Raw genomic sequence first — 25769 nt, 5'->3', positions numbered from 1 at the left:
ATAAAAACATAAAGAAAACTTTACACCACTAGTAAAATGTGTTATACTCCACTGATTTCTATGAACTATTGATGTGTGTGTGCTGATAGGTCTTGCGGGAGTCCTCAGGCCATCTCATACATCCCAGAGAGCTCATTGATTAGCTATTAATAATGCACAGAGATGCCACTGCTGGCTGGGGAGACCAGCACACTCACACACATGCTCACACACACACACAGGCAGCTGAACAGGAGGTTTTAACAGATATGACAGAAGTTACATGACATTGGAGGGAATGAACAGGGTATAGGGAAAAACATCAGAAATGAAATAAAATTTTCAGTGTCTAAAGGGAAAAGAAAAATTGAGTAGGACTTAAGAAAAGGGAGTGCAGGTGAATGGTGTGAATTTATTTCACCTGTCTTGGGCCCTCACCCCTTGTGAGTTATTTCACCTCTATCTCCTGTCTTTTCACTTTGAAGCTCTAGATCTTTCCCTCAATTCTTCTGCTTGTGTCCACTGTGAGCTGCGTGTCAGAGCTCTGTCGGCTGTCTTCATCCTGTCTTTGATTAGCTGTGATCTATGAGCCCAATGAAAAGAAATGAATAAGGAAAAGTGAATGAAAGCACCGCAGACGGACAAAGAGAGGTAAAGAGGAGGAGCTCCTCCAAGTGAGGGACTGTGGTCAGATCAGGACACATGCAAGTGAGAGAAAAAGAAAAAAGAATGGGAGTGACGCGTCAGGCAGGATACATTTGCATCTCTCTTCTCTGCTTTATTTCCTGCAGATTTCATCCATTTTGTTTCCCATTCTGTTCCTCCTGCCTCCCCTCCTTCCTTTTCTCCCTTTCCCTAGCATGTACATCTTCAGGTCACGGGTCATTAACTCAGCTCCAGCGGGGATGTGTTGGAACAGGATATCTCTCATATTGCCCTGCCCCCACTGCGCTGCTAAAACACAAATACGAATAAACACATGCATGTAACCACACACACACACACACACACGCTCCCATTCTCTTTCACTGCCTCTTTTTCTAGGTCCTTCTTTGACAGACTGAAAGACTAGAAACATTTTTGACCTGTTGGTCAACTTAGTCATAAAAATCACAGTCCTTAGATGCATCATTCGCTTGACACTGTGTAAGTATTAAAGATTTTATGCTAACACAAAATGTAAAATATAGAGGTGGAGCTAAAGATTATGTAAATATGTAAATCTTAACATTAAAATGAAAAAAATGTGCAGTGTTTATTTATTATTTTTAAATCTGATTTAACAGAATGGAAGCCATTTTGCAGTCATTGAGTAAAGAAGTCTTTTTGTGAATAATACTGTAGTAAAAAAATCAGAGTAAGCAATATATACGGTGTGGATCCTCAAGTAACAAGTGTGGCGATTAAGAAAGGAGCTCACTGTCAGGAGGTGAATATTTTTTTCGTCCGTCTACTTAAATTGACCAACTTAAGAAAAGGTCACACAAAGCAAATTCACATTTCAGCTTGAGCACATGTGACAAACCCTGTCAGACTCTTGCAAATGCCTCCTTTCAAATTCTCTCTCTCTCTCACACACACACACCCACACACACAAATGTGCATACAAGTGAGCTTCTCCACCACGGTTGTTGTGCACTGTCAAACAACATTAGATTGTGAGGAGGTGTCAGTGGGATAATTAGAATAACACATCCACTGCATTCTTCATTATGTGTGTCATCTTCACTTACTGCCTGTGCTTCCTCATTGACACCACCCCTAACCCTCCACCCCTGACACACACACGCACACACAAAATCTACCCCACCCTGAGAGTGACATGCGTTTTGAGGCCCAGTCATGCTCCCCATTAGTGAGGCCTCAAGTATAGTACTAATTGTCTGAACCTCCATCAAGTATTTTCCCCTAATTAGTTCATTGAGATAAATAAAGAGGGGGGCAGCAGTGATACACAAAGTTGAAGCACAGCATCACTGTTTGAGGAAGAGGGTGTTGGCGAGGAGATCGTGGTGGGTGATGAGTAATGCTCTGACGTCGGCTCTGCATTTGGCAAGATACCTGACAGTGATTCCATCTACTCCCTATTGTAAGCATATAGGCAAAGGGATGCAAAAAGGCATGTATCCATTCAGTCAGAAAGATGCAGACCTACTGCCATACAATGATCTCATGCACAGATGACAAGGACTATACACAGTGTAAACTGAAAGGCACGGCCGGTCAGCAGGTCACAAACAAACGGGAGGATCGCACAGACAAATTCACATAAATGCACCAGCGCACACCTTGTGGTTTATGAATAACTAACTAGCAGAGAGGAAAGGGAGCCATCTTCTCTGAGTAAGGCCAAATGAATTTGCCGAAGCGCTATGCAAATGTTCCCTGGGCTAACGAGACTGCCTGCATGATTGGAGTGCCATTGAAATTCTCCTCGTGCACAGCCCTCTCTCACTTCCTACCTCCCTCCCTCCCTCCCTCCTTCAATCTCCCTCCATCTCTCCCGCCATTTCAATCTCTACACAGAACATCCATGTTCCTGAGCATGTAGTGACTATCTATCTATCTATCTATCTATCTATCTATCTATCTATCTATCTATCTATCTATCTATCTATCTATCATTCACATTCAAATCATGTTATCTAAACAGATAAACACTGTGGCCCTATCAGTGCCCGGACAGCAGTGAATGCCCCTGTGTCTAACTCTCCCTCTCTCTGTCTCACACACAAACACGCGCAAACACACACACACACGTACACACAGTCTGCTCAAACAGAGCGAGCTCAGAGTCGCTCTGCACCTGTTCTCTCTGTAAAACATCCAAACACGAGTGCTGAATAAATAACCCAACCTAACACGCATCACTGCCAAGTTCACACGCACACACACACACACACACACCACAACCCATAAACACACATCAATAAGTAAACATCACCCATTTCCCCTTCACAGTTACCCCTGCCCATTCTCGCTCCCCCACCTTTACACTAAGGTACAAACTGCTACCATTCTAAAGACAAACAGACATAGATGTGCATGATGTGTGTAATGGGTAATGGTCAGATACTAACAGGGATAAGTAAAGAGAGTCTAAAGGAGAAAGAGAAATGGAGAAGAGAGGGTAGAGGGAGAGGGTAGTAGGGGGGGTGCACGACATTAGAGCCCCTGTGTCTTCTCTTACTCCCTTGGGTGCTGGGGACAGCAAGAAAACCAAACATACACACACCTCTCTCTTTGTCCATCTGCCCCATCCTCTCACATGTCCTCATATACCTATCCACCTCATTCCATCATCCCTCCATCCTATGCCCACTTTGCCATCTGCATAATTTAGCATGTCATGCTTTTGTGCCACTTTGTCTTCCTTTTTCTGCCGATTCTGCCATTTTTTTGTGCCTATCTGTTGTTTTTACTTTTGCGTCTGATGGATGGAGTGAAGGAAAAGAGGACACTTTGTCACTTCACAATCTCCCAATAAGTGCCTCTAAAAATGAAGGAATGATAAAGTTAAGAGTGGATAGACTGAGGGGGTGTAGGAAGAGTACAAGGCCTCTGCAGAGTGGCCACAAAATGGAGACTGGGACAGAAGCTGCAGCAGCTGTGGTGACGCTACACTTCACACACACACACACAGAGAGAGAGAGAGAGAGGTTTTGTTGTGTGTGTGTGTGTGTGTGTGTGTGTGTGTGTGTGTGAAAGAGAAAGGGGATTAAATAGCCTCTATTAATGAACGCAAATACACAGGCGGCACAATTTCCCTTACTGTCATTTTCTCAAGCAAAATCAATTGATCATTGACTTAATAGGTAATTAATAGGCATATCAGCAAATCAATGTATCTACTCATATTGATTACTTTGTGTCTTCCTCATGTCATTTGTCCAGTGTGTAAGAGAATATTACAGCTGATTTTTTTTCTCCTAAACTTAAAAATTGCCTTTCAAATGTCACATTGTCTAAAATATAAACTCAAATAAATAAATAAAATAACACCTAAGCCAGGATGGTAAAGTCATATATTCATCAGAGTGATTTAATATTGTAACGTAACACTGAATCATCAATATTTAATGAAGCACGCACCTCTCAGGTGTCACCAGTCTAGTATATTCAAACACAAACCAGCATGTGGATTATACAAGAGGAAGGAAGAGGAATGAAATCCTAAAACTATATTTTAAATCATGTTTAATCCTCAAGACACTAAAATTAGATGCAAAAAGTAGAAGAAAACAGCATGCTGAAGATTATGTTTATAGGTTGCTGCAAATACACCAGAGTGAGCCAAAGTCTTTACTGCATCTATCCTATGTTTCTCCTGTTTATGTCTGCTGATAAAGTGTACAGTGCCTGAAAGAAGTTAAAACTATAAAACCAAATCAAGTCAATATTTGGTGTGATTGGGCAGGTGGGTAATTGTCTTTTCATGCGACTGACTCAATGTTGGTAAGATCAGGTTTCTCTGGCAGACAAAACCCACCTGTTACAAGGCTGATATGCTGACGTACTTTATTTACAAAATGTGTGTGTGTCCTGGTAGATGCGTATGCTGAGCGTTATTTACAGTCCCTAAGGTTGTGTGTAATGTAAATATCTCCTTATTCTTATTAAATGTTTTGCATAGTATCGGTTATCATTTAGACTGGTCCAGCCAGTTAATGTCTCTCACCATAATGTGCATCACAGAGTCATCTGCAAACCGCAAATCATCATCCTCCTAGTCACGTCAAGATCACAAAAATAATAACTTTAATAAAACAAAAACAGAAAGACAGAAAAAACATACATTATTCTGTCACGTCCTCTGTGTTTGTGTGTGTCTGTGTGTTTGCATGAATATGGTGGAGCTGAGCCGTGGTGATGCACTAATAAAAATCAGGCAGCGATGCATCCTCACACCTTCCTCATTCCGCCCGCCGGATCGCACCCGTTACCATGGTGACCAGATAAAACTCACACTGTTTTAAGCTCCAACTGGAGGGGGGATATGGATACTAACAAAGTGACACGCACACTCGCACATACACACAGATGAAGTTCCTTCATACACATCCGTCAGAGCATACTCTTTCAGTTCCATAACTGACAACCAAACAAATGCTAATTAATTTTCTAACTGACAGCAACACCAGCAAACCATCAATTAAAGGAAGAGACAGGGCTAGATAGAGAAGAAACACTAGAAGGGGAGGTATGACAGAAGAGTAAAGCCCACGATAGCCAGTCAGCACACAAAGCCTTGGTTTGTTTGACTCTCTGCCTGTCTATCTATCCGTCCCTCCCCACCACACGCACACTGCTCCGTGAACGGGCCACAACGCAAACAGATTTGGCTGTCAAATAGTGACACGACACCCAGGCAGGGTCGTCTCACAGTGAGGCCAGCTGTCAGCAAACACCCTCCTGCCTCTTCATCAAAGCCCGTTCAAACTCAGCTTTATTGACCAACACAGCCGTCTGTGTGACATGTGTCATCCTGTCAAGCCAATACCTTGGCATACACTGTCCCTAATAAATGGCAAACCACTAGAGCATCTCGAGCGCTATCAAAAGACTGAAAGCTGTACATGCCACCAGGAGCTGATAGATGAAGTGGATAGATGGATGGATGGATGGATGGATGGATGGATGGATGGCTGAGGTGTGTGGTGAAGGGGGTGCACACATGCACTGTGTGTGTGTGTCTGTGTGTGTGTGTGTGTGTGGCCATGATGCTGACACAGGCCACCAGTCTGTACCAGGGAGGGAAAGAGATGAGAGGAGGCTTCGAGCCAAAGATGGATGGGAAGAAGAGGAGCACTGTGTTACTCTAATAAGACCTATTCATCCACAGTGGAGAGAGAAGGAGTGAGGGAGAAAAATAAAAAAAGCACTCAAGGCTTTTCATATGCAGATTCAGATGGTTATGGATGATCATTTTTAGTAGCAAATGACTGTATGTTCCACCTTATCAAAGTGTCCAAAAACATCCATCATGATTTTTCTGAAACATTTTTGAAAAAAAAAATCAAGAAAATGTCAAGCAAATTTCATCTTGTATGATCAGAAACTGTTGCCAATTATGTTTCCGTTGACAACATAAAAATATATATTTATATTTTCTACCACAACAAAGATTTTTGCTGTATAAGGTGAAAATATTTATATTTACACACTAGACCTGCTAAGCAGGCTACTATGCTAATAATGCTAACAGGAAGATCTTGAGGTAGGTAGCAAGTCAAACAAGACTGAAGCTCACTCGTCTGAAATGTTTTAGAATGTAAACAAAAACTCTCATCATATAAATATGTAACTCATTTAAATGTATTACAGCAATGATTTGTTGCTGTACTTAAGGTGAAATATATTATAGTTTCATTCAAGCTTATGATTACTAAATAGAATAAATGTGTGTATGTGTGTGTGTGTACACATGTTTGTACACATTTCTGCTTGTTCATATGTGCATGTTTTATTAAATGCGTCCATCATTTGATCAATAACATACTCCCACTGAGCTCTTACCACACAGCCATGATACAGTGGCTTTAGTAAACACACACACACATCACGTGCACATCCACACACACAGCTATGAGTCAAACAGGCTGGCCCGGACTCACCACTCTCACACCGAGGGATCCATGACAAGAGAGAGGGGAATCCAGCAGCAAGCTTTATCGATCCAGACTGGAAACCCCCCTTAGGCCACACACACACACACACATACACAAACACACATACACACACACTAGTTGTGCCAGATCAATGAGTGCTCCTGTGTGAAGGACAGAGCCATGCAAAGAAGCACAGAACACACACACCTTTATGCACACACCCGCACACACTGCTGAGAGATGAAATGAGTACTCGGTATCAGAGAGCGAGATAAGGGGCAGAGGGAGCAATACGTATCATCTGACCTAAACAGTCTCATCTGACACCCTGCAATTTGCTGCTGCTCTACGGAGCAAATGTTAACACTGCACCACACAAGCCTGAAGACACACACACACACAAATGCCAATGCACAGACACAGAGCAGCATGTAGGGAGCTCAGTTTCAAACTGATGTTATTACTCCTCAAGTTAAACATGGAAGGATTTTAAAAGGCAGATCAGATGAAGCAGAGAGCAGAACTCCAGACACAGCAGAGCCTAGAGGTGTGGCTGCTCCCCTTTGGGTGACTGTGATGGGCAGCTAAACAGATCTATCAACTCATCAAATTAGATCACCCCCAGTCCACACACACACACACACCCTTCTAATGCTCACTTTCTTTCCGTTTCTCACACCACACACACACACACAACACATGTCTACTAATGCCTGATTTATCCCTGTGACACAGCTATTAACCACAGCAGTGTCAGTTTGTGAGAGAGAAGCCAGGAATGTGCCAGCAAAGGCCATTTCATCAGACTTATTTTTGAATGACTGAAGCACTCTGTCAACCTTCCTTCATCTAACTCTCACTGCCACCGACACAAATAAATTGATTAGTATTGATTGAGGGCTGTCAACAAACACAAAAAAAGCCAAACAAGTAGGAAATCTTCATTAAATTGGAAAGGAAATGTCATTTTAAACTGAACCAGCTCCTAATTTATGGTGCAGAATCACTTTTAAAAACACCTGGTGAGATTTCTCATTTCTCTGAGGGCAAATATTTCTGAGTCCATTGATGTATTAGAAGACATTAGATCATTTGCTTTCCATTATTACGCACCAACTGATCAAACATTCTGAGCATGCAGACACAAAATGAACATGGGGCTTTTTCACTCATCTTTGGGTGAATTTTCTTACCGGGGACAATGGAGACAGTGTCCTTCTCCCAGGACACCACGCTGACATACTCCTGGACGGCTGAGGGGATGAGGCACTTGAACACGGCAACATTACCCCGCATGGAGCGCTGGTCGGCCACACGGACTGTGTAGGGCTCCCTAAACACTGTGTGCGAAGAAAAAACCTGATGTTAATCAATGAAGGGCATGATAGAGTAGGTACAGCATGTTGGAAGCCATTCCATTGAAAAGGAGTGAAAAATGCAATGACTATTTTAATCACACACTAATTTTAATTTCAATTTTGTTTCTTGTTTTCCACACAAATGATTTAAAACCCAAGAAAACAACACCAAAGCTGCTATTTTCTTTCACTTTATTTATTTTGCATTTTGGAACCAAACTTTCAGACGATGAGATCTTTAATTTACATAAAATGTGAAAAGGCACTTGACAAATGCAGTCAAGAGATGCTGCTTTGCTTTTCCTGGACCTAACTATCCCAAGACAGGCTGCAAGGCTGGCTCTAACTGAACTTTGTCAGCCGAGGAATACATTTTCAGATGTCAGTTACGACTGCAGCTGTTGGTTGCTACAGGCATTAGCAGCAACGCTTTGTGAAAGCTGGTGTAGCAAATGGGAAATCCTATGTCTCATTTAACAATTTTCAGTTCATCCTGCTTACACTGGACCCTTTGAAGGATGCCCTGAACTGAGGCATCAATTAAACAGCTTTCTCTACATAACTTCCCAAGTTGACACTGCACAGCTGACTGTCTTTCTGTCCTGTTTAACCCATAGTAAAAGCAGGGGTGGGCCCGGTAAACAAATTTGTCTGGTCCTGTTCAACCACATTAGGGGAAGAGTTTCCCTCTTGCGCCCCACATCTGAAGTCAGAGTGTGATTGTAAGGAGAGTCGACTCGGAGCTTCGTTGAAGAGGATACGCAGTGAGCAGCCGCTGGCCTTTTAAAGAACAATGCCGCAGATGCTATGAGACGGCAAGGAGTGGAGGGCTGCTCGCAGACGATGAAACTGTCACATGCAGGCGCCAGGCATCAAAAACACACCCCCTGCACATGGCGTGCAGAGCACTAGACTGTGAATCTGTGCCAGTGTACAGAAAGGATGGTGGTGATTAAGACAGGCTTAATGATGAAAACAGTAGCCTGTAGCTAACCAAATTATCTCTCCAGTTAACTCTGTCACATTTAGATTAGTGAGAAATGGGAAATGCTGAATCAGAGCATAAATTTTCATTAAATAAATGAAGTAAAGTGAAATTAAATTAATGGATTATTTTGGTGAGAAGGAGAGACAGGTAGTTCAAGGGCATGCCAGCTAGACTGATTGAACAGGAAGCTGTTATGTACACTGAACTGAGCTGAACTGTGTGGCCTTCCCCACCATTTTGATCTAATTTGTTTAAAGGAGTTTTCGCCTATAACAGACACAGACAAAAAAAGAGGGCTGTTTGACATGATGAGAAAAACACAATTACAAAAATCAGATAGGCTGATATTGGGGAGTCTGGCAATCTATCAACGAGGCTCCCCTCAGCAATGAGGACAGTAATGGCTTAACAATGTAAAACACACATGCACACACACACATACACAACACAGGGAGTGGCCCCACCCTCCCGTGTGTTTGCTCTCTCCCCCAGCTCTCTCCAGTGATATAATTAACGCCTAGCCTGAAGGCCAGTTTCCTTGGTCATTAATAATGCTTTATGCCAGCCACCACTGTCACTGGAACCCAGTGGAACCAAAGCCAATGTCCTTGTCCAAATGGTTGGGAGTCTTTCACCTTAAAGTTCGAGGTCTTTGTCTGATTCCGTCCATGTTCTACTTGTTGTTCTACTTAATTCATAGTCACCTGAACCATGGACCCTTTCTTCTTTCCTGAATTGTGTTGAGTTAGACTGGATACGAGCAGATACTAATCAAAATTTTATGGATTCTGGAGACCACACAATGACACAGACACACATGAGATGTCCAGCTCCTGACACACAGGCCAGTAATGTGATCTGAAACTTCATTTGTAAACAAATCAAAGCTAAAATGCAATTAATTCAAATCAGGTCCTCACTTCAGTTCTTCATTTAAACAGCCCCTGCTTTTCATTGATGTCATCTACCTGCAGATCAATAACCCTGATCGACAGAACAGCCTCGGCTGTTGTGGCTGAGCCAATTCTTTCAATCATTTATTTACTCTCTGAGTGACCCTGCTGCCTCTTGTCAATATCATGTGAAATCCCCAATGCCCACTGAGCCTCTCATAGAGTGTTTAAAATCAGTTTGACAGCTTGTAAGTGTTCGGCACGATGATGACAGTCATCACATTTCAATCCAGTCAAGGTCACCTCAGGTTTGCACTTCCTGCCCATGATCCCGCCGTGTCCTACACTTGATACCCTTTAAGAAAGTGCTGTTTAACCGCTCCTCTCCTCATTAAAATCTGTCAAATAAGCCCTGTATGGTAACATGCCCTTGTACACCGTCATGTAACCAGCCCCAATAAGAGGCAGCTGTTGTGATAGCGTTGTCATTTATCGCACGTTTCGCCTTGAAGATATGAAACACAGAGGAAAAAAAAACATTACATATTCATCCTCTTAAGCCTTGTGACATGATGCAAATGGTAGCCCAACTGATATGTGTGTAAATTGCACTCCCCCTCATCACAATCGCAGCAGAATCATTAGGATGTTACTGATGCCTGACTATATGCAGCCTGGTTGCCTAGGAACGAGCTAAAACATGGGTCTGGGCGACTGGGCGCACTGGGAGGCAAGTCCTGTATCACTGTCGCTTCAATAATTAACGACGGGGAAACCAAATACTGCATTTACTTATTCATAAAGCAAGCAAAAAAAAAACACTGAAGGAGAAAGAACAAGGAGAGCCATAATGAAATACAGGAGAAATGAAAGCATGTAAAAAAATGTTAGCCAGATAAGATAGAAGAAGGGAGAGGGATCTAACAGCTGCTATCATGGCCATACTGTAGGTTTGTGTTTTAAAACGTGGAGCTCGCCAAACAGGTTTTATTAAGTTTGTGTAAGGAGGTGATAGGTGCACAAAACACACCCTCAGCCAGGACAAATAACTGCAACATCTAACTGTATGTGTCAAAGGAGGGCTTTTATCTTTAGTGTAGAATAAATTCACACATCTGGCCTTCAAGTACTTTAGGTTCAGGTTTACCTGTGGAGAAAAGGGATTGTGTTACCTTAAGAAAGCTTAGGATGGGAAATGAACTTGGATGTGAAAGAGGCTGCTTACTCTGCTTACTCTATTACTGTAAATAATAGAATTTTCATTGAAGCTAAGGATTTTGTAAAATTACTTTAGGAATAAAATCAACAATCAAACAAAAAATGTGAAAATCTTAAAACCAAACAACGCTATACTGAAGTAGCAAAGACATATTAACCTAAATCAGACTATTCCTGGATGCTGATTGGTTGGACCAGAAAAGAATGTTGGGTAATTCATTACAGTATTATAATATTCAGCGATTGACAGCACAGATATCCTATCCTATATCCTAGCAAGCTTTTAAAGGCATTTTCCCACAATACCTATTAATGATACTGAACATCAAGTTTGCTGCACAACAGGAAGTAGACTTCCTCTGAAAATGGGAACAATATTTTGTTACAATGAATGAGTGTAAACCAACAACTACCTGAACAATAAGAAAGGAAAGTACACATCAAATTGAAGATCAACATATTTCCATGGGACTCTTACTTAGAGTACCCATACTTTATTTTCAATTTTATTCTATAGGTTTTACCTAATGTGTGCAATAGACTGGTGTTGAGTTTGAGTGTACCTGCACACAACTAATGAGAGAGCCAAATAAAAATATACACACACAGGAAAACAAGCAGCCCACATAGTGATTTTCATAAATGTAGAGCTATCCAGACAGGTGCTAGTGCTATTATTGGACCACAATCAGCATGCATGGGAGAGGGTGAGAAAGAGGGGGAGGGAAGGAGAGAGATGTGAAGAGATAGAAAGAGAGGGAGCGACATAGATGGCAAAGGGAGGGGGGTGGGGCAGATTTTTTGGGGGTGTCACACTGCGAGCTGTCAGCTGTCATCATTCTCCTGCACCACCTGAGACGGGGTATGCCACACCCTAGCGCTCACGCCTCTGTCGCCCATGGCAACTACAGGGTTTTTTTTGTGTGTGAGTGAGCCTGTGTGTTGTGTAGGACTCTGGAGGTAATGAGGTGCACACACATGCATGTGAGCCCTGGTTATGGAGCTGTGGAGTTGTGGTTGCCTCAGCATTTAATTGATTAATTGTTGTAATTATTTGGGAGGGAAGGTCATCCCAGCACTGAGGCTGGCTAGAAGGTCACTCTCACGCTGGAGGGACTGTCCTCCTCTAGGGACTACACAGGCCATATGAGTGTGTTTATGTGTGGTGATGGTGAGGCAGAGAATCTGAACAATGAGTTGATTGGTATACATGTGTGGGGTATAGGGAGCTGCAGGACTGAGAAATGCAGCTAAAATGTCTGCCTGGCTATTACCATGACCGGAAAATCTACTTTTTCTCATGATTCTTTTCACATCTTGCCATGTCTGTGGCTCACTCTCCAAAACCTCTTCTGCCAAACACCCTGACAAAGAGCTGGCAACTAAACACCATGAGCCAGCTTGAGGAAAATGGCTGTGTGTATGGGTGTGTGTGTAGTTAGGGGACTTTCCAGTCCATGGACAGATGGAGAGACTGGGAGACAGGAGGCTTGCTGGCATGAGCAACTCACAGGCTGGTGTGCATGTGTGTGTGTGTTTGTGCACGTGCATGTGAACATACAAGTATGTGTGTCTGTCGTATACACGTGTATCCAGTGTGTGTGACAGGAGGTCATGTGCATGTGTTTATGATTGTTATGTGTTTATGAAAAGGTGCAGTAACACCTTCCCTCGGTGTGTTCAGCAGGCTCTCCGGCTTTGACCTTGGCAGGGAGTTCGGACAGGTCACCGAACCAACTGTCTGTGAGGCTGCGTGTCTGTTTTCTACAGTATTTTTTAATACATGGGGTCAAAACGTGGCATTAACCCCGCTGAGACAAGCTGTCGATTTTGGATGCCAGTATGAATGTTCGATATTTACAGATGCTGGGCAAGTTACCCTGTTCCCATACAGACCTTAACCTTAATGGTCTAAAGGGGCAGCTGCACCATAACTTGCACTACACTATCATTTTGGATGTATCTGACTACTGGGTCCAGCCAGACCTTTGAATTCATCCACTCCACCAAGTTGACTGACTAATTTGGCAGCATGACAAAAACCAGTGCATCGCAGCTGAAAACAATTGGCCCACTGAGGAGTGTGGGGGGCAAACAATCAGCCACTCAGTGCCCTGGGTTGTTGTGCTAGTGATGATCACATTGACAACTGTTGGTTCTGTTTGGGTATGTATGTTGCATTTCAAATACATGCAGACAAAAGATCACAAAGTTTTGTGGGAAAAAAAGGTATAAAATTCACGACCAAGTGAGTTTTGCTTCCAACTCTCACCTGCTTTGATGTGGATGCTGGGGCTTCGAATCTTTCCTGCTTGGTTCTCAGCTGTGCAGAAGTACTCGTTGTCGTGGATAATGCTGTTATAGGCGGATGGGGAGAAAGGGTAGAGCTGGAGGGTGCCGTTGGCATGCACGTGGCGGATATGGGGCACGTCGTAAATGTCGTCTCCGGCGGCCAGGTACCAGCGCAGGACGGCATGGGGGGCGCCGCCCGCAGGGCAGGGCAGGGACACCCCCACCGAGCTGGAGAAGGTCACCCGCTGCAGGGAGGCGTTCACAAAGTACAGCCGCGTAGAGACAACATCCTCACTGTTGACTGTTAGGATGAGAGGAAGGGAGACAGAGTTAGTTAGCTGGAATGTGTCAGACACAGAGACATCATTTGCATAATGGAGAGGTATGAAGGCTGAGCTAGAGAGAAAACTGAATATTTATTTCATTGAATGAAACTGCATGGCGCAAAACACAGTAACACTTGACTTCCAGTATAATAATAATAATGTATGAACATTTTGACATCTTGTAAGGTTGCAATGGCGCATTCAGTTCACACAATAGCTGCAAAAATGCAGCAAAATACAGTACCAAAATACAAATACCAAAATACCAAAACCAAAATACACCTGCACTGAGTAAACAAGCTGAATCTATGGGGTCACCTCAACCCAAACAACTTCCTTCCTGCGTGCCAAACTGCAGCCATCCATCTCATCCCATATGCATTATCCTAATATCTCTAATCTAATATATGTACCCAGGGAGTCCTTTAGAAATTTGCCTCTCAAAAAATGGGTCACATAACTCGACCCCACCTGATATTCTGTGATGGAGGAAAAGAAAATAACCACATGGGTGTGACAGCTGAGTTTAGTCTCAGGCCATCTCAAGCCCTATCATATCCAGCAGCCAGAAGGCCTCTGTTTGTGGCTCCATCAGTCCTGAGAAGAAGCTGGATAGAATGATAAATGGAGAGCTGCCACCAGACAAGCTGTCCTGGGGGACATAGACCACCAAAATATCAAAACTCCCTCGTCCAGTTTAAAACGGGGTCTTGAGGCATGCTTCAAAATCTGTGTGCTTGCTGGGACTGGGGAGGGGTGGGGGTTGTAGGGGGCAGAGTAAAGAAGTGCAGAGCTCAGCTTGGCTTGGGGCCAGGGGAAGACGATGCACCCCCGAACCAGAGAATTTTCTTCTCAGACAATGATACTTAATTAATCCTCTTTCCTGGTTTCTTTCAACAATAGCTGGATTAGCCCTATCTGTTTAATTCTCTGTGTGCTGGAGAAAAAAGGGGTGTTGGTTATTGATGGAGACATAAAGACACTATCAGGTGTCATTTAGACTCTCATTTTTAAAGATCCTCTACATCAATGGGTATCATTAGCAGCCTGCTATACAATGAAGATCTGAGCACATGGTAAGAATGAATGGCTGATAAAAGGACTATTTTCATATTGGTTTTGTCCAGTGTGAAAAGTAACATGCAATGACATAATGACATTAATAACATGATGTGAATGAAAAGGCACGGATTAGGGATAAAACTTAGTTGACAGAATTTTCCCTCTTCCTCTATTGTTGCTGGATCCCTCTATCTTATCTGAGTTGCATGTCTTTTTCTGTCTCTCATCCTTTTCTTTTCACGCCTTCTCTCATCTTTTCCTGCTGCATTACATCCCATTATGTGATGGGAATTTGAACGCCAGACACAGATAGAGTTAAACCCACATAATCTCCTTTCACATTTTAACACACACAAAGTCTATCCACTCCATGATCGCTGTGCTGTGGGAGGCCGGTGTCCAACTTCCCTGGTTTTTCATGCGTGTGTGTGGGTGTCAGGCGGAAGGAGAGATCAGGGGGCCAGGCAGGAAGAGCAATATTGTAGACAGGACATGGGTGGATGGTTGGGGAGGGGAAAGGTTCTTAGGTGCAAAGGTGTTTGGATGCAACTGACTGAGTGAGCATGTGCATCTGTGTGTAGTAAGGTCAGAGGGATAGAGAGGTTAATGTTAAATGACTGCTTCAGTTCTGGATGTCAAACAGCAGGGGTAGGGGTGTGTAAATATATATATATACACATATATACACATATATAAATAATCGCTGGGTGCACGTGCAGAGCATGACACTGTACAGTAGTGATCCCGAGGAGGCAAAGAGTTGTTTCTGGAGCAGATCCTGTGTTCAAAAACCTGAATTTAGGTCAAGTTCAATCCATCCTACCATTTGAATCCATGTCAATCACACATGCAGGCTGCGAGGCTCACTGATCTGCACTTTCAGCACCATGGAGAGCGACAACAAAGTGCTGTGAGGAACACAAGTGTTTGAATAAATAAGGAGGAAACCATCAGATATCAGTGACAGCGACCTGCTTCCCTCTGATGATATTTGTTTTCTTTTTTGTAGCAGAATACTTCTATGATTAAACCATTCCTGGTTCAAACAAGAAAAAAACTATTTTAAAAAAATCATCCTTTCTCACCTATTTAAGCATTTAGTCGTAAACTTTTATACAAAACAGATGTAGAAGCAGGCAGGCTGGATAAAAGAAACTAAAACCAATGTGTGTTAAAAGTGTGAGCATGTTTCTGCCCACCTTTTGTCTTCTAAATATCCAACTGTGGCAGCCCTAACCCCTGCATTTCTTTTATTATATTTCTGAATAATTACTAAAAGCCTGAAGAAAGAATATACAGGAAAATTTAGATTAACATGTCAATAAATCAAACAGATTATGAGTTTAGCCTGTTCTCCATTCCCTGGCTGATTCATCTAGCACTGACCCTCAGGTTGGAAACGCCTGCTTGTAACTCGTTCATGTGTTTAAATATACACAAACCCTAAACCATCCTGTGTAATCTGGCTAAAATAAAACAGATCACACAGCAACTCAAAGTCAGAGGGAAAAGCAACAGCTTATGGTGCGATGGCTAATCGTTTTGTCCTATGGCATGAATTCAGGTCAGTGAGTTCACATATGCAAAGACACATGTGTGCAAACACACAGAAGCGTGCCCCTGACCGACACTGCACAGATTACAGCCTCCAGGAGAAAAAAAAACACCAGGATGATGGCGACCACGTGCATTACGCCAGAGATACTTTGGTGTGAAAACATCAAAATGTAATGATGATGAATGAGGGTGGGCTAAAGAATGTAAAGCATCTGCCAATCAAACATGACCTGGCTTGTATGGGGGTTTCCATGCAGATATGATACAAAAGATCTGCATGCTTTTTTGTGCTCCTCCCTGGAGCCTTGACCTCTTTAGGATATCTGACAGCTAAGGTGTATAGACTGGACACCAATTATACGCATTATTGTCATCTGAGGATGTAAGCTGCATTAAACCACACAACTGAAGACATACTGTACACATGACCACAGGGGAGGTAAAGAAAAAAATCTATCACTCAAATATTACAATTCACTGTAAATAATTCACAAATGAACACAATAACCTACTTTTTCCTCCTTATTTGGGCAACATCTAACCTCGGATGTTATCTGCGTCCACTTGCTGCCCCAGGCTCTCTTTTCCCCCTCTCCCCAGAGGAGCAGCACCCGTTCATTCACGAACTGTATTTTGATTTCCTTCTTCAAGCCTGGGTGCACTGATTACAATGAAGAAGGTCAAAGTGATTTTAGGTGAAACACTCGGAAACATCTTTCCTGTCGGGTGAACCCTTCACTTTTTTTTTTCTCTATACTCCATGCACTTTTCTTTTTGCTGTGTTTCCTTTTGACTCAAATCTTTCTACACTCAAACACATTTGCACTTTTTTCATGTTTTTGCAGTGGATATGAAAATATTGTATGAATATGTATGCTGGAGGAGCAAGGATATTGCCTATGGTGAACCGCTATGCATAATGCAGCTTTTTCTGTCTCATCTACATTCATTGACACACACACACACACACACAGATTCATACCATCACGTGCATAGAAAAACAGGGCTATAAATCCCTCCTTCTCCCTCCCTCTCCAAGTCTTTCTCTCCTTCAAACAGGCTCACACAAAGTCACAAACATTTCAGATTGCACGTATAGATTCTTAATAGCAAGTAGATTTTCTATGTTTGGTGAAGCATGTAGCACTACAGTTTACAGCACACAAAACACATTCACAGGCCAAATAACAGCTGAAGCATTAAAGTCAGTGGCAATACAGCCTTTGCGGTAATACTGCATAAAAATGGTACAACATAAAAGGCAAAACACACAATCATGTTCGATAGAGGGAGCGGCTCATTTACTATACAATACTCCAAATTGAGATATGCATTAGAGTTGCATGAAAATGTGTCTGTGTGGTTCTGTGAGATGTCAGAAAAGAAATAATGGGTGGAATGCTAGAGCCAAACAGAAAAAAAACCTGCATGATATGAAGGATGTGGATACTCCTTACATGTACATCCACAGCAGGGGAGGAGAAGGAGGGGGGGCAGTGGGTAGTAAACAACTCATATATACAGTTTATGCAGTGTCAGTAAAACATTAGGCCGCCATCTCAGCATTTGAAAATCCACATCTCCCACTTCAAAAGGATGATTTCCGTTGTTGAAGTGAGTGTCAGAATTGTAGAGATTATTTTCCTCTATTCTCCCTCAGAGACAGGGCAATAAAAGTGTTTGACAGAAAACAGACAGGAGAGATAGAGAGGAAGAAAGGCAGAGTGAAAGGGAGTTGATCGTGAGGAAGATTGTTTTGTTGTTCACTTGTTGTATATTTGTCAATCGAGACGTAAGAATCAGTCTCTCCCTGCGCGCAATGGAGAGGGCACCGCGCTACCGGACACTACTGTTGTGCGCAAAACCTGTTCAGTGAGTGACAGCTTAGTGCAAACAAGATGTTGCTAAGGACTAGATCCTCTACAGGCGTATAACGAGGGAGCGGGAAACAGTGCAGCGTGACGTGTGTCACTATTCACTTATAAAATCTCAACAAATCAATTTAGAGAACGCTCTGTTCTGATGAAAGCGCATGTGTCTGAATGAGCCTCGGCCCGAAATGAAATGATCACCTCCCACAAACTGCCCCACGAAGTTGGTGCGATTCAAAACAAACAAAATGTTCAGACTGAAAATGAGGCCGAGTGACTCGTTCAGATGTTTGTGCTGCAGCAATGTGCCAAGCGCTGAGCGACAATAAAAACAGGCAGCACAGCGAGGGAGGAGGAGGAGGATGAGGAGGAGGAGGCAGGTTAACCTGAGAGTGACATGTAGCTATTACAGTGCTGCGCTGTCTGTCTCCAAGAAAAGGTTCCATGAGTAGAAGTGAAGAGACGCATGGGTGTAACTGTACCTTGAGAAAGTGACTTGTGGAGGAATTTCTAAATTGATAGACTGCTAATCACATTTTACAGAAGTGTTTTAATGTTTGGCATGAGGATGTGTCAGAAAAGTATAGGAGGGTATGAAGACACAAGGAAAGGGGAATCATCTACTGTCATTTGTGATTTGCTTATCAGTTCCCACATTCTTCTGTCTTTATCCTTTAACTTTCAAAAACTAGGGGGTTTTTGAACCGTGTGGCACGCAGAGCCTGCTCTAAAATAAAACTAATGTACACGGATTTTAAAGATAGAAAAGAAAATGGCATCTCCAGACATGCTTTCATACTACAATCACCCACTACAGCTTCATTTGTCAAATACAGAATCAACATCTCGGAGTCCATATCGTGCGGGTGTAGCCAAGTGGCCAACAGAGTGTGACTCATGCCGCAATTACTGGGCTCCCCCTCCAAGCACCACTTCTCTAGTCTGTATCTGTTGTGTTTCCAAATTTACCCACAGCCTGCGGATCAGCAGCTCAGGATGGTGTCAAGACCGAGCAGGAGACCCTTAAAGGAATGAGCATATAGAGTGAACTCTGCGCCATGCAGGTGAGACACCGAGTGATACGTCATACTTGTATTGAATATCAACTGTGACGTTTACTAAAATCAAGAAAACATTTTCAAGCAGTCTGTTCAGATTAAAAAGGGGGGACGTGTTTTATATCTGTGCAGGAACACTCACACACACATTTCAGTTTAATGTCAAGTGTGTGTTGCAGGAGGCCTGTCGACCAAAACTGGATAAAACCGGAATCACATTAATTGATGAAATAATTATAGCAAGAGCTTTCACTGCACTTCGATCACTATGTGGCGCTTTTCTTTTCATCGTGTACAATTACTGACAAACGAGCCACAAATTCTGCATTAAATCTAATGTCGTTTTATTTCTAAACGGATTTGAAAAAACACATATATATTCAAAACAATAATGATTTCATTTCTTTTCCAGTTCCTCAGGCCCTCCTGTTCTGGCCTGTCAGGCCTGAGAGAAGATTCCCACACATCCCTCAGCTGAGTTTGTCTCAATTTTATTTCCATAAAATGACAAGCAGCCTCCCAAATCATGACAAAGAAGAATGAGTGTGCTCCCCACCCCTCCTCTGGCTCTATCCATCCATCTATCCATCCCTCTCATCTCCCCCCTCCTCCTCCCTCCTCCTCTCCGCACTCATGGGTGCAGGTGTGCTGTTATGCAGCCAAACTAAAGCAACAAACGCTTCAGTAATGACCGGATGAATGTTAAATTAATGACAGAAAAAAAAGAACGAAAGAAACTGAAATCTCTTAAATCAATCTGTGGTCTCACATATTTTTCAAAAAGATGTAAAACAAAAACAAAAAAAACAGCAAATAAGCAAAGTGTGCCATTCCAGAAGGCGCGGCCGGGCCAGGAAAATACGCAGTACTAATGCATATGCATGTATGATAATAGACCTACCTTTCCCCTTTAAAATAACGTTTTTTAACATAATCACACATATCTAAAATACACAGTAGCCTCCTAAAACAATACGCCACAGTTGATTCGTGCAAAACGAGGTAACAGGGCGTTGAAAAACAACGGAAAATGGAAGTTTGTTTTCCACTGCGTTATCTACATCTCTCCCATCTCAAGCACTCTTTCCGCTCCAGTGGCTGTTTGCAGCGACCCCCCCCCCCCCAACCCTCCTCCTCCCCTCCGCTCATCTCTCTCCCCCCCTCTCTCTCTCTCTCTCTCTCTCTCACACACACACACACACACACACACACACACAGTACATCTCGTTCAGTCACGGGACAGAGCAATGTACAGTGTGTATAATCGAAATAGACCCTGTAATCCAATTACATACAACAAAAACAGCACAGAAGTCCCCGCCGCAGCTGCAGCCTGGCAGAGGGCACTGCCAAGGCCAATAATGGCGACCAGAAGCATGAAACAGGCGCACAGCCCCAATTATAAACAAATGCTTAAAACAACAACAGCATTTGATCACTAAAAAGATGTCTCACCAGACATCTTCAGTGAAACATCCGTGCGTAAAATGGTTGAAAATTAAGTAAGAAATTAAGTCATCTTGTTTTTTTTAAATTGTGTACTTGTTACAAAGTGATAGAAATTCACACGCAAAACATTTTGTATTCAAAAAGCAAAAATTGGAAAAAAAATAATCATGTCGCATCTGCAGTATTTAGAGCGAAGCCAATCAGTAGGATCTGGTGCCACAGAAAATGGTGGATGAATAATTAGACCAGGAGTGATAACAACTGAGTCTGCACGCACTGACACTACATTTTATCAAAGAAAGGAAATATTAGACCTCGTCTTTTTAAATATACAACTGGGGCACTTTATCTGCAAATTAAAGGCCAGTGCTCAAAACCCCCACAGCTTCAGTTCACACGTCTCTCATAAAATGTATTGACCCTTGTTGCCCAACAGCCGCATACACTCAACACACAGACACGCACACACACACACATACACACAGCGATGTTTAGGCGTTAATGTCCATTCAAAAATAATAAATAACTGATTTGTGTTAAAGGATGCTTTAACCCCCAGGGACCCTCTCCCATCCTCCCTCCTATCTGTGCACGCGCACACCTAAACTCACACACTGACATCTTATTCGATCTGCGACAGGACAGAAAAAAAGTCAGCAAATACAATAAACTCTCTCAAGTGCCCCCTTTGGACTTTTGTGAGTAAACAGCCTACAGCTGTGGCCAGCATCAGAGGTCGCCCCTTTATCCGTGCGCGCGCCTGCAGATTCTTATCAGCCTCTCCTTCCCATTCAACAGCCTCCATATTCACGACACCTCCACATATTCATCATGCAAAATGCAAATGCCGCTGTCTTTTCCATCTTTAACAAACGCAGCGTGCACTTCACAGACCTTTGTGGGCTTTTCTGTGGTGAACTGTGGTGCATGTTGATTTAAAGCATTATAATCATTCCTTTTTGTGATTTTAATCACATTATCAGGTAATCACAGAGACACGGACAGCATAAGAGGAATAAGAGCACTGGCTCAGGACAAAATCATGGCTGATCAGGAAAGCTTCCTCTCAAAACACTAAGGAAAAAAGTTCCTGGTTTTCTTCCAAATGTGATTTTGAGTTTGATTTGAGATCTTTGCTCTCCGTTTATGACATTAATGTATGTGGTCCAACAAAATCCATCACCTGGACACGCCAAGAGCCATGCACATATAACTTCAGCACTGCACTGGAGAGGGGACAACATGCATAAGCAACACACTTTGAAGAGATGCAATTCCAGCTTACCTTCTTGCAAAGAATACAGCAGAAGTAAAGTTACAAGCCACATGCCATTAAAAGCAGTTATATTTCACAGGAATGTTGTGCAGTCCCCGAGAAGAGTGCACGGCGCTGCGGTCGGCCAGGCGAGGCTCCGTGCTGGACTGGTTTGCGCTGATGCTCCCCGGCGGTCTCTCCAGCCCTGGTCCGACAGTCTCCAGCGCCGAGAAACAAGCAGCGGAGAAAGTACCGCCTCTGTTCCCCGCTCTCTCCTCCCCTTACCGGGACAGGCTGCTGTCGCCCCACCCCCGGTCTCCTAATGATGCGCCGCGTTGGAGAGGTGAGCCATACGTGCTGATGGAACATCTACATTACGCGCACTAAATAGATGTCTTTCATTCTTTACATTAGAGGTGTTACAAGTGCAAGCTTCGAAATTCCCCGTCAAAAAGTAATTTAAATGTTGTTGTTTTGAAGTTAAGGGAAAGGTAAATGCCTGCGCACATCTCCCATGCAAACCAACTATTTCCATAAATCGGTTTCCACTGGCGTATATGCACGAAAAGTGAAAGTAAAACTGTCCATATCAACAAATCGTGGCATTAATAAGGTTAAAAAAAGACATAAATTCCGGTTGAGAAGGATGGAGGGAGGCGCAGAGAAGCTGAAGATTCCACTTCATCCGAGGGAGTGGAAATGCGCTCCCAACAGTGGCGGCGCTCAAATCACTTGATATAGTTTTGAGAATAAACAGCAGGTGATTATCTGCAATCAATTGTATTCTGAGGGTATCAGGACGATAATGTGCCTGAGCTGGTCAATACATTTATTGAAATGGATCCGCAATTCGCTCACATTCACATAGAGAGGGAGTGCGCAAATGCGCACAGATCAGGGTTATGATTGCTATTACTGACTCCACAAGCATCTCGGAACAAAACGTCCTATACTGCCTATCTTATCTACCTTGTTATATCTAAAATATACATGTGGCCTAACAAATAATATTACATTATCAAGGCGTACTGTCACTTAAACAGACTCCAAACTTCTTCAGACAATAGGTTTGAAGAGGAATTTAGATAGGCAAACAATCTGCAGGCTCTGTCGTCACATGAGCCTGTTTTGCATGTATTTACACTGCAGCTCTAACCTGACTGGGACACAGTCTAAACAGCCAACTTAAACTTAAAGGTAACAGGTGCATAGCTTTTTAATATCCAAATAGGTCACAGCTTTCTACATCTTTAATGCAGATATTTGAGCATCATGAAAGCCAGATACCAACCAATCTACTGCGAAGTTTTACTGATATTTTGAAATTATCTTCTGCAACTAAAGCAACACAAATGGATTCACAGTTCCCAAAACATCTCATCTTTCTTGCCATCCAACTCATCAGCCAAATGATCAACTCACAGTGAAGCATGGCTTGCTCACAGAGACTGAGGCTGTCCACTAGGTTTACTGCATGCAATCACTTATAAACTCCTTTCTATCCTGTGTCTCTTGTCTTTCTGTGTAATGTGGTGTTTGGAGTGTTGTAACCAGAAACATAGTCCTAGTTGTGGAATTTAACTAAGGCAAGATGTGGCTCAAGATGAAGAGCCACTATAGTGTGGCAGGCAAGGAAGCACACTCTGCCTCCACTCTCTTATTATGTAACAGGTGGAAACACACACAAACACACCCACGCAACCTGTCTCTCTATTCCTCACACAAACACAACAACAAGATGTATACAGAAGGAGAGTACTTCCATACTATATTGTGTGTACACCCAGCTCCATGCTTTCAAGGTCCTTGGGACACGGTTTTGGCTTTATGCACTTCACCAGCCACAAACACAAAGACCAGGTTTAAAAGCGCAGCCTGTGGTGCATGGGGAGTGAGATGGGCACTCTCGTTTAAAAATCCGACAGCCCTTAAGGGAATAAAATCTGCCTCTGCACCGTGTATTCTCCTCTGCAGTGACAAACTGGTCTTATAACATTGTCCAACACATTGACACTTAAAGTAAGCTCTTCGCACCCAGAAGCTCCACCCAGCTGCCCTGTACGGCAACACGTGAAATATCTGTCAGGACTTCAAAAGGCAGGGTGGCAAGCTGGTTAAGGGGCTGATGTGAGTTAGCCTGACAGCACCAAGCAGGTTATACTGTATGTCAGCCAGTGATCATCATGGAGGCTGACAGGCTGTGCTGGCCAGCCAGGCCAGAGAGGAAAAGCAAGCAGTTCCCAGACAGCTCCAGTGACTGTCACACTGAGGACAGGAACCAGGACAGCCTGCTACCACGCCGCTAAAAAACCTCAGCAGCATGTGACTCATCTCCATCACTCTGCTCCATCGTTGCCCGGAGATAGAGAAGGAGATTAGGAAGCAAGGGTAGCAAGAGAGCAAGAAGAAGAGAGTTTGTTGACTGAAGAAGAAAAACGAGGGAGCAGGGAAGGAGAGAAACAGAAAAAAGCCAAGGGAGGGGCAAGAGGCAGACAGAGAGTGATGAGGCGGATAAGTTAATGTGGATGTTAATGTTAATGCTCAGACAATCAGAGCTCCCCTCAGGCCCTGACTACATGCTAGGATCATATTAGCGTTAATGTATCCAGTATTAATGCACAGCCCCCAAGCCCAATGAAGCCTCTGCAAGGTTAGAATTAGGAGAGGGCACATGGTGCCTCTGCTTAGCTCTGTACAAGGTCACAGGGATCAACGTGAGAATGGGCAGACATCTGCAGGAATGAGGATGATGTTGACGGAGCAAGTAAGTAGCTGTGAGAACAGACAGCTTGTGTTAAGTCCTGATGCAGAACCCGTTCCTCAGTGGGGCAGCTTTGCTAGCTCTGTGTGCTGTTTTGTATGAACGAGAATCTGCATTAGGTTAATATGAATCACACACCACCATGCTGCAGCACATTAACAGGGAAGTGCCAACCAATGGAGTGTGTTTGCCTTTAACCAAGCATGCGTGATTGTTGTGGCAGATGTGTGAAAGTGTATCAGCACATCAGAGGACGTGTGCGTACGTGAGCATGCGCCTGCAAAGCGCAGGATACGTATTTGTGGCTGATCTACAGTCGGTGGTGCACACATGTGTTTGTTGATCACGATTATGCTTGCATATGTGAGTTTTGCATGAGAGTGCATGCGCACACACACACAAGACATCAAGGGGTGTTAATTTATTCAAATGAGCTGGGGAGGATAACGAGAGGATGGGGTGCGGGGCGGAGAACGTGCATGTGGTATAGGGGGGACACCTTCTTGAGAGTGGAGGTTCATCTCGCCATTTTTTCCTCTTTTTCTACCCACACGTTTTTTTAGATTTGCAAATGAGACTATTTGCATGGCTGAGAAGGAGGGAGGCAGAGACAAAGAGACTGGAAAACTGCAAACAGCAAAAACTGGAGTTGGGAAACGATGCGGTTCTAAAGCAGACAGAGCGCCTTCAGACAAAAACATACCCGTGCCAGGGCGATACCACCACTTCCAAGATGGCTGCTGCTGGAGGCGTCCTCTGTGGGACCAACCTAGAGACCGGCTGCTCTTGCTCTATAGTGGGCGACACACAAACACACTTTCTGACTTCAAATGTGTTCCTCAAGCATAAAGAAGGCAGTTAAATGTGCACAGCTGAGTAAAGGATGAACATTATCATATGAATTTCAATATAGTAAAGACTTCAGAAAGTCAGCTTGTGCAGAGATATTGATCAGAGATATCTAGTGACACCCAGTGGTCACAATTAAAGATTGTTATCATTAAAAGATCATGCACTGCTCTGTTTCCTATATTATTTTTAAAGTTTTAGTGGAGCAAAATAGTTGGTGACACCAACCAAAGGTCTACAGATGA

At 43.2% G+C, this 25769-nt stretch overlaps 1 protein-coding gene across 3 annotated transcripts in view; it reads right to left on the bottom strand.

Annotated features, from left to right (window-relative positions):
* dscaml1 (Down syndrome cell adhesion molecule like 1) overlaps positions 1 to 25454 on the bottom strand; it is an 80461-nt gene extending 55007 nt beyond the window's left edge. For 2 of the 3 annotated variants that reach the window (XM_028419543.1, XM_028419546.1), the window contains exons 1-3: positions 21945 to 22193; positions 13317 to 13637; positions 7781 to 7927 (exon numbers count right to left, since the gene is read on the bottom strand). In XM_028419543.1, coding sequence (XP_028275344.1) covers positions 7781 to 7927; positions 13317 to 13637; positions 21945 to 21987 — 511 coding nt within the window. In that variant the 5' untranslated portion in view covers positions 21988 to 22193. Of the gene's footprint in view, positions 1 to 7780; positions 7928 to 13316; positions 13638 to 21944; positions 22194 to 25378 lie in introns of those variants that run through there. The other variant, XM_028419544.1, reaches the window with a different exon arrangement.
* Positions 25455 to 25769: the final 315 nt, after the last annotated feature.

Source organism: Parambassis ranga, chromosome 13 (genome assembly GCF_900634625.1).
Source record: "Parambassis ranga chromosome 13, fParRan2.1, whole genome shotgun sequence".
NCBI lineage: Eukaryota > Metazoa > Chordata > Actinopteri > Ambassidae > Parambassis > Parambassis ranga.
This window is presented reverse-complemented; position numbering and strand designations above follow the sequence as displayed.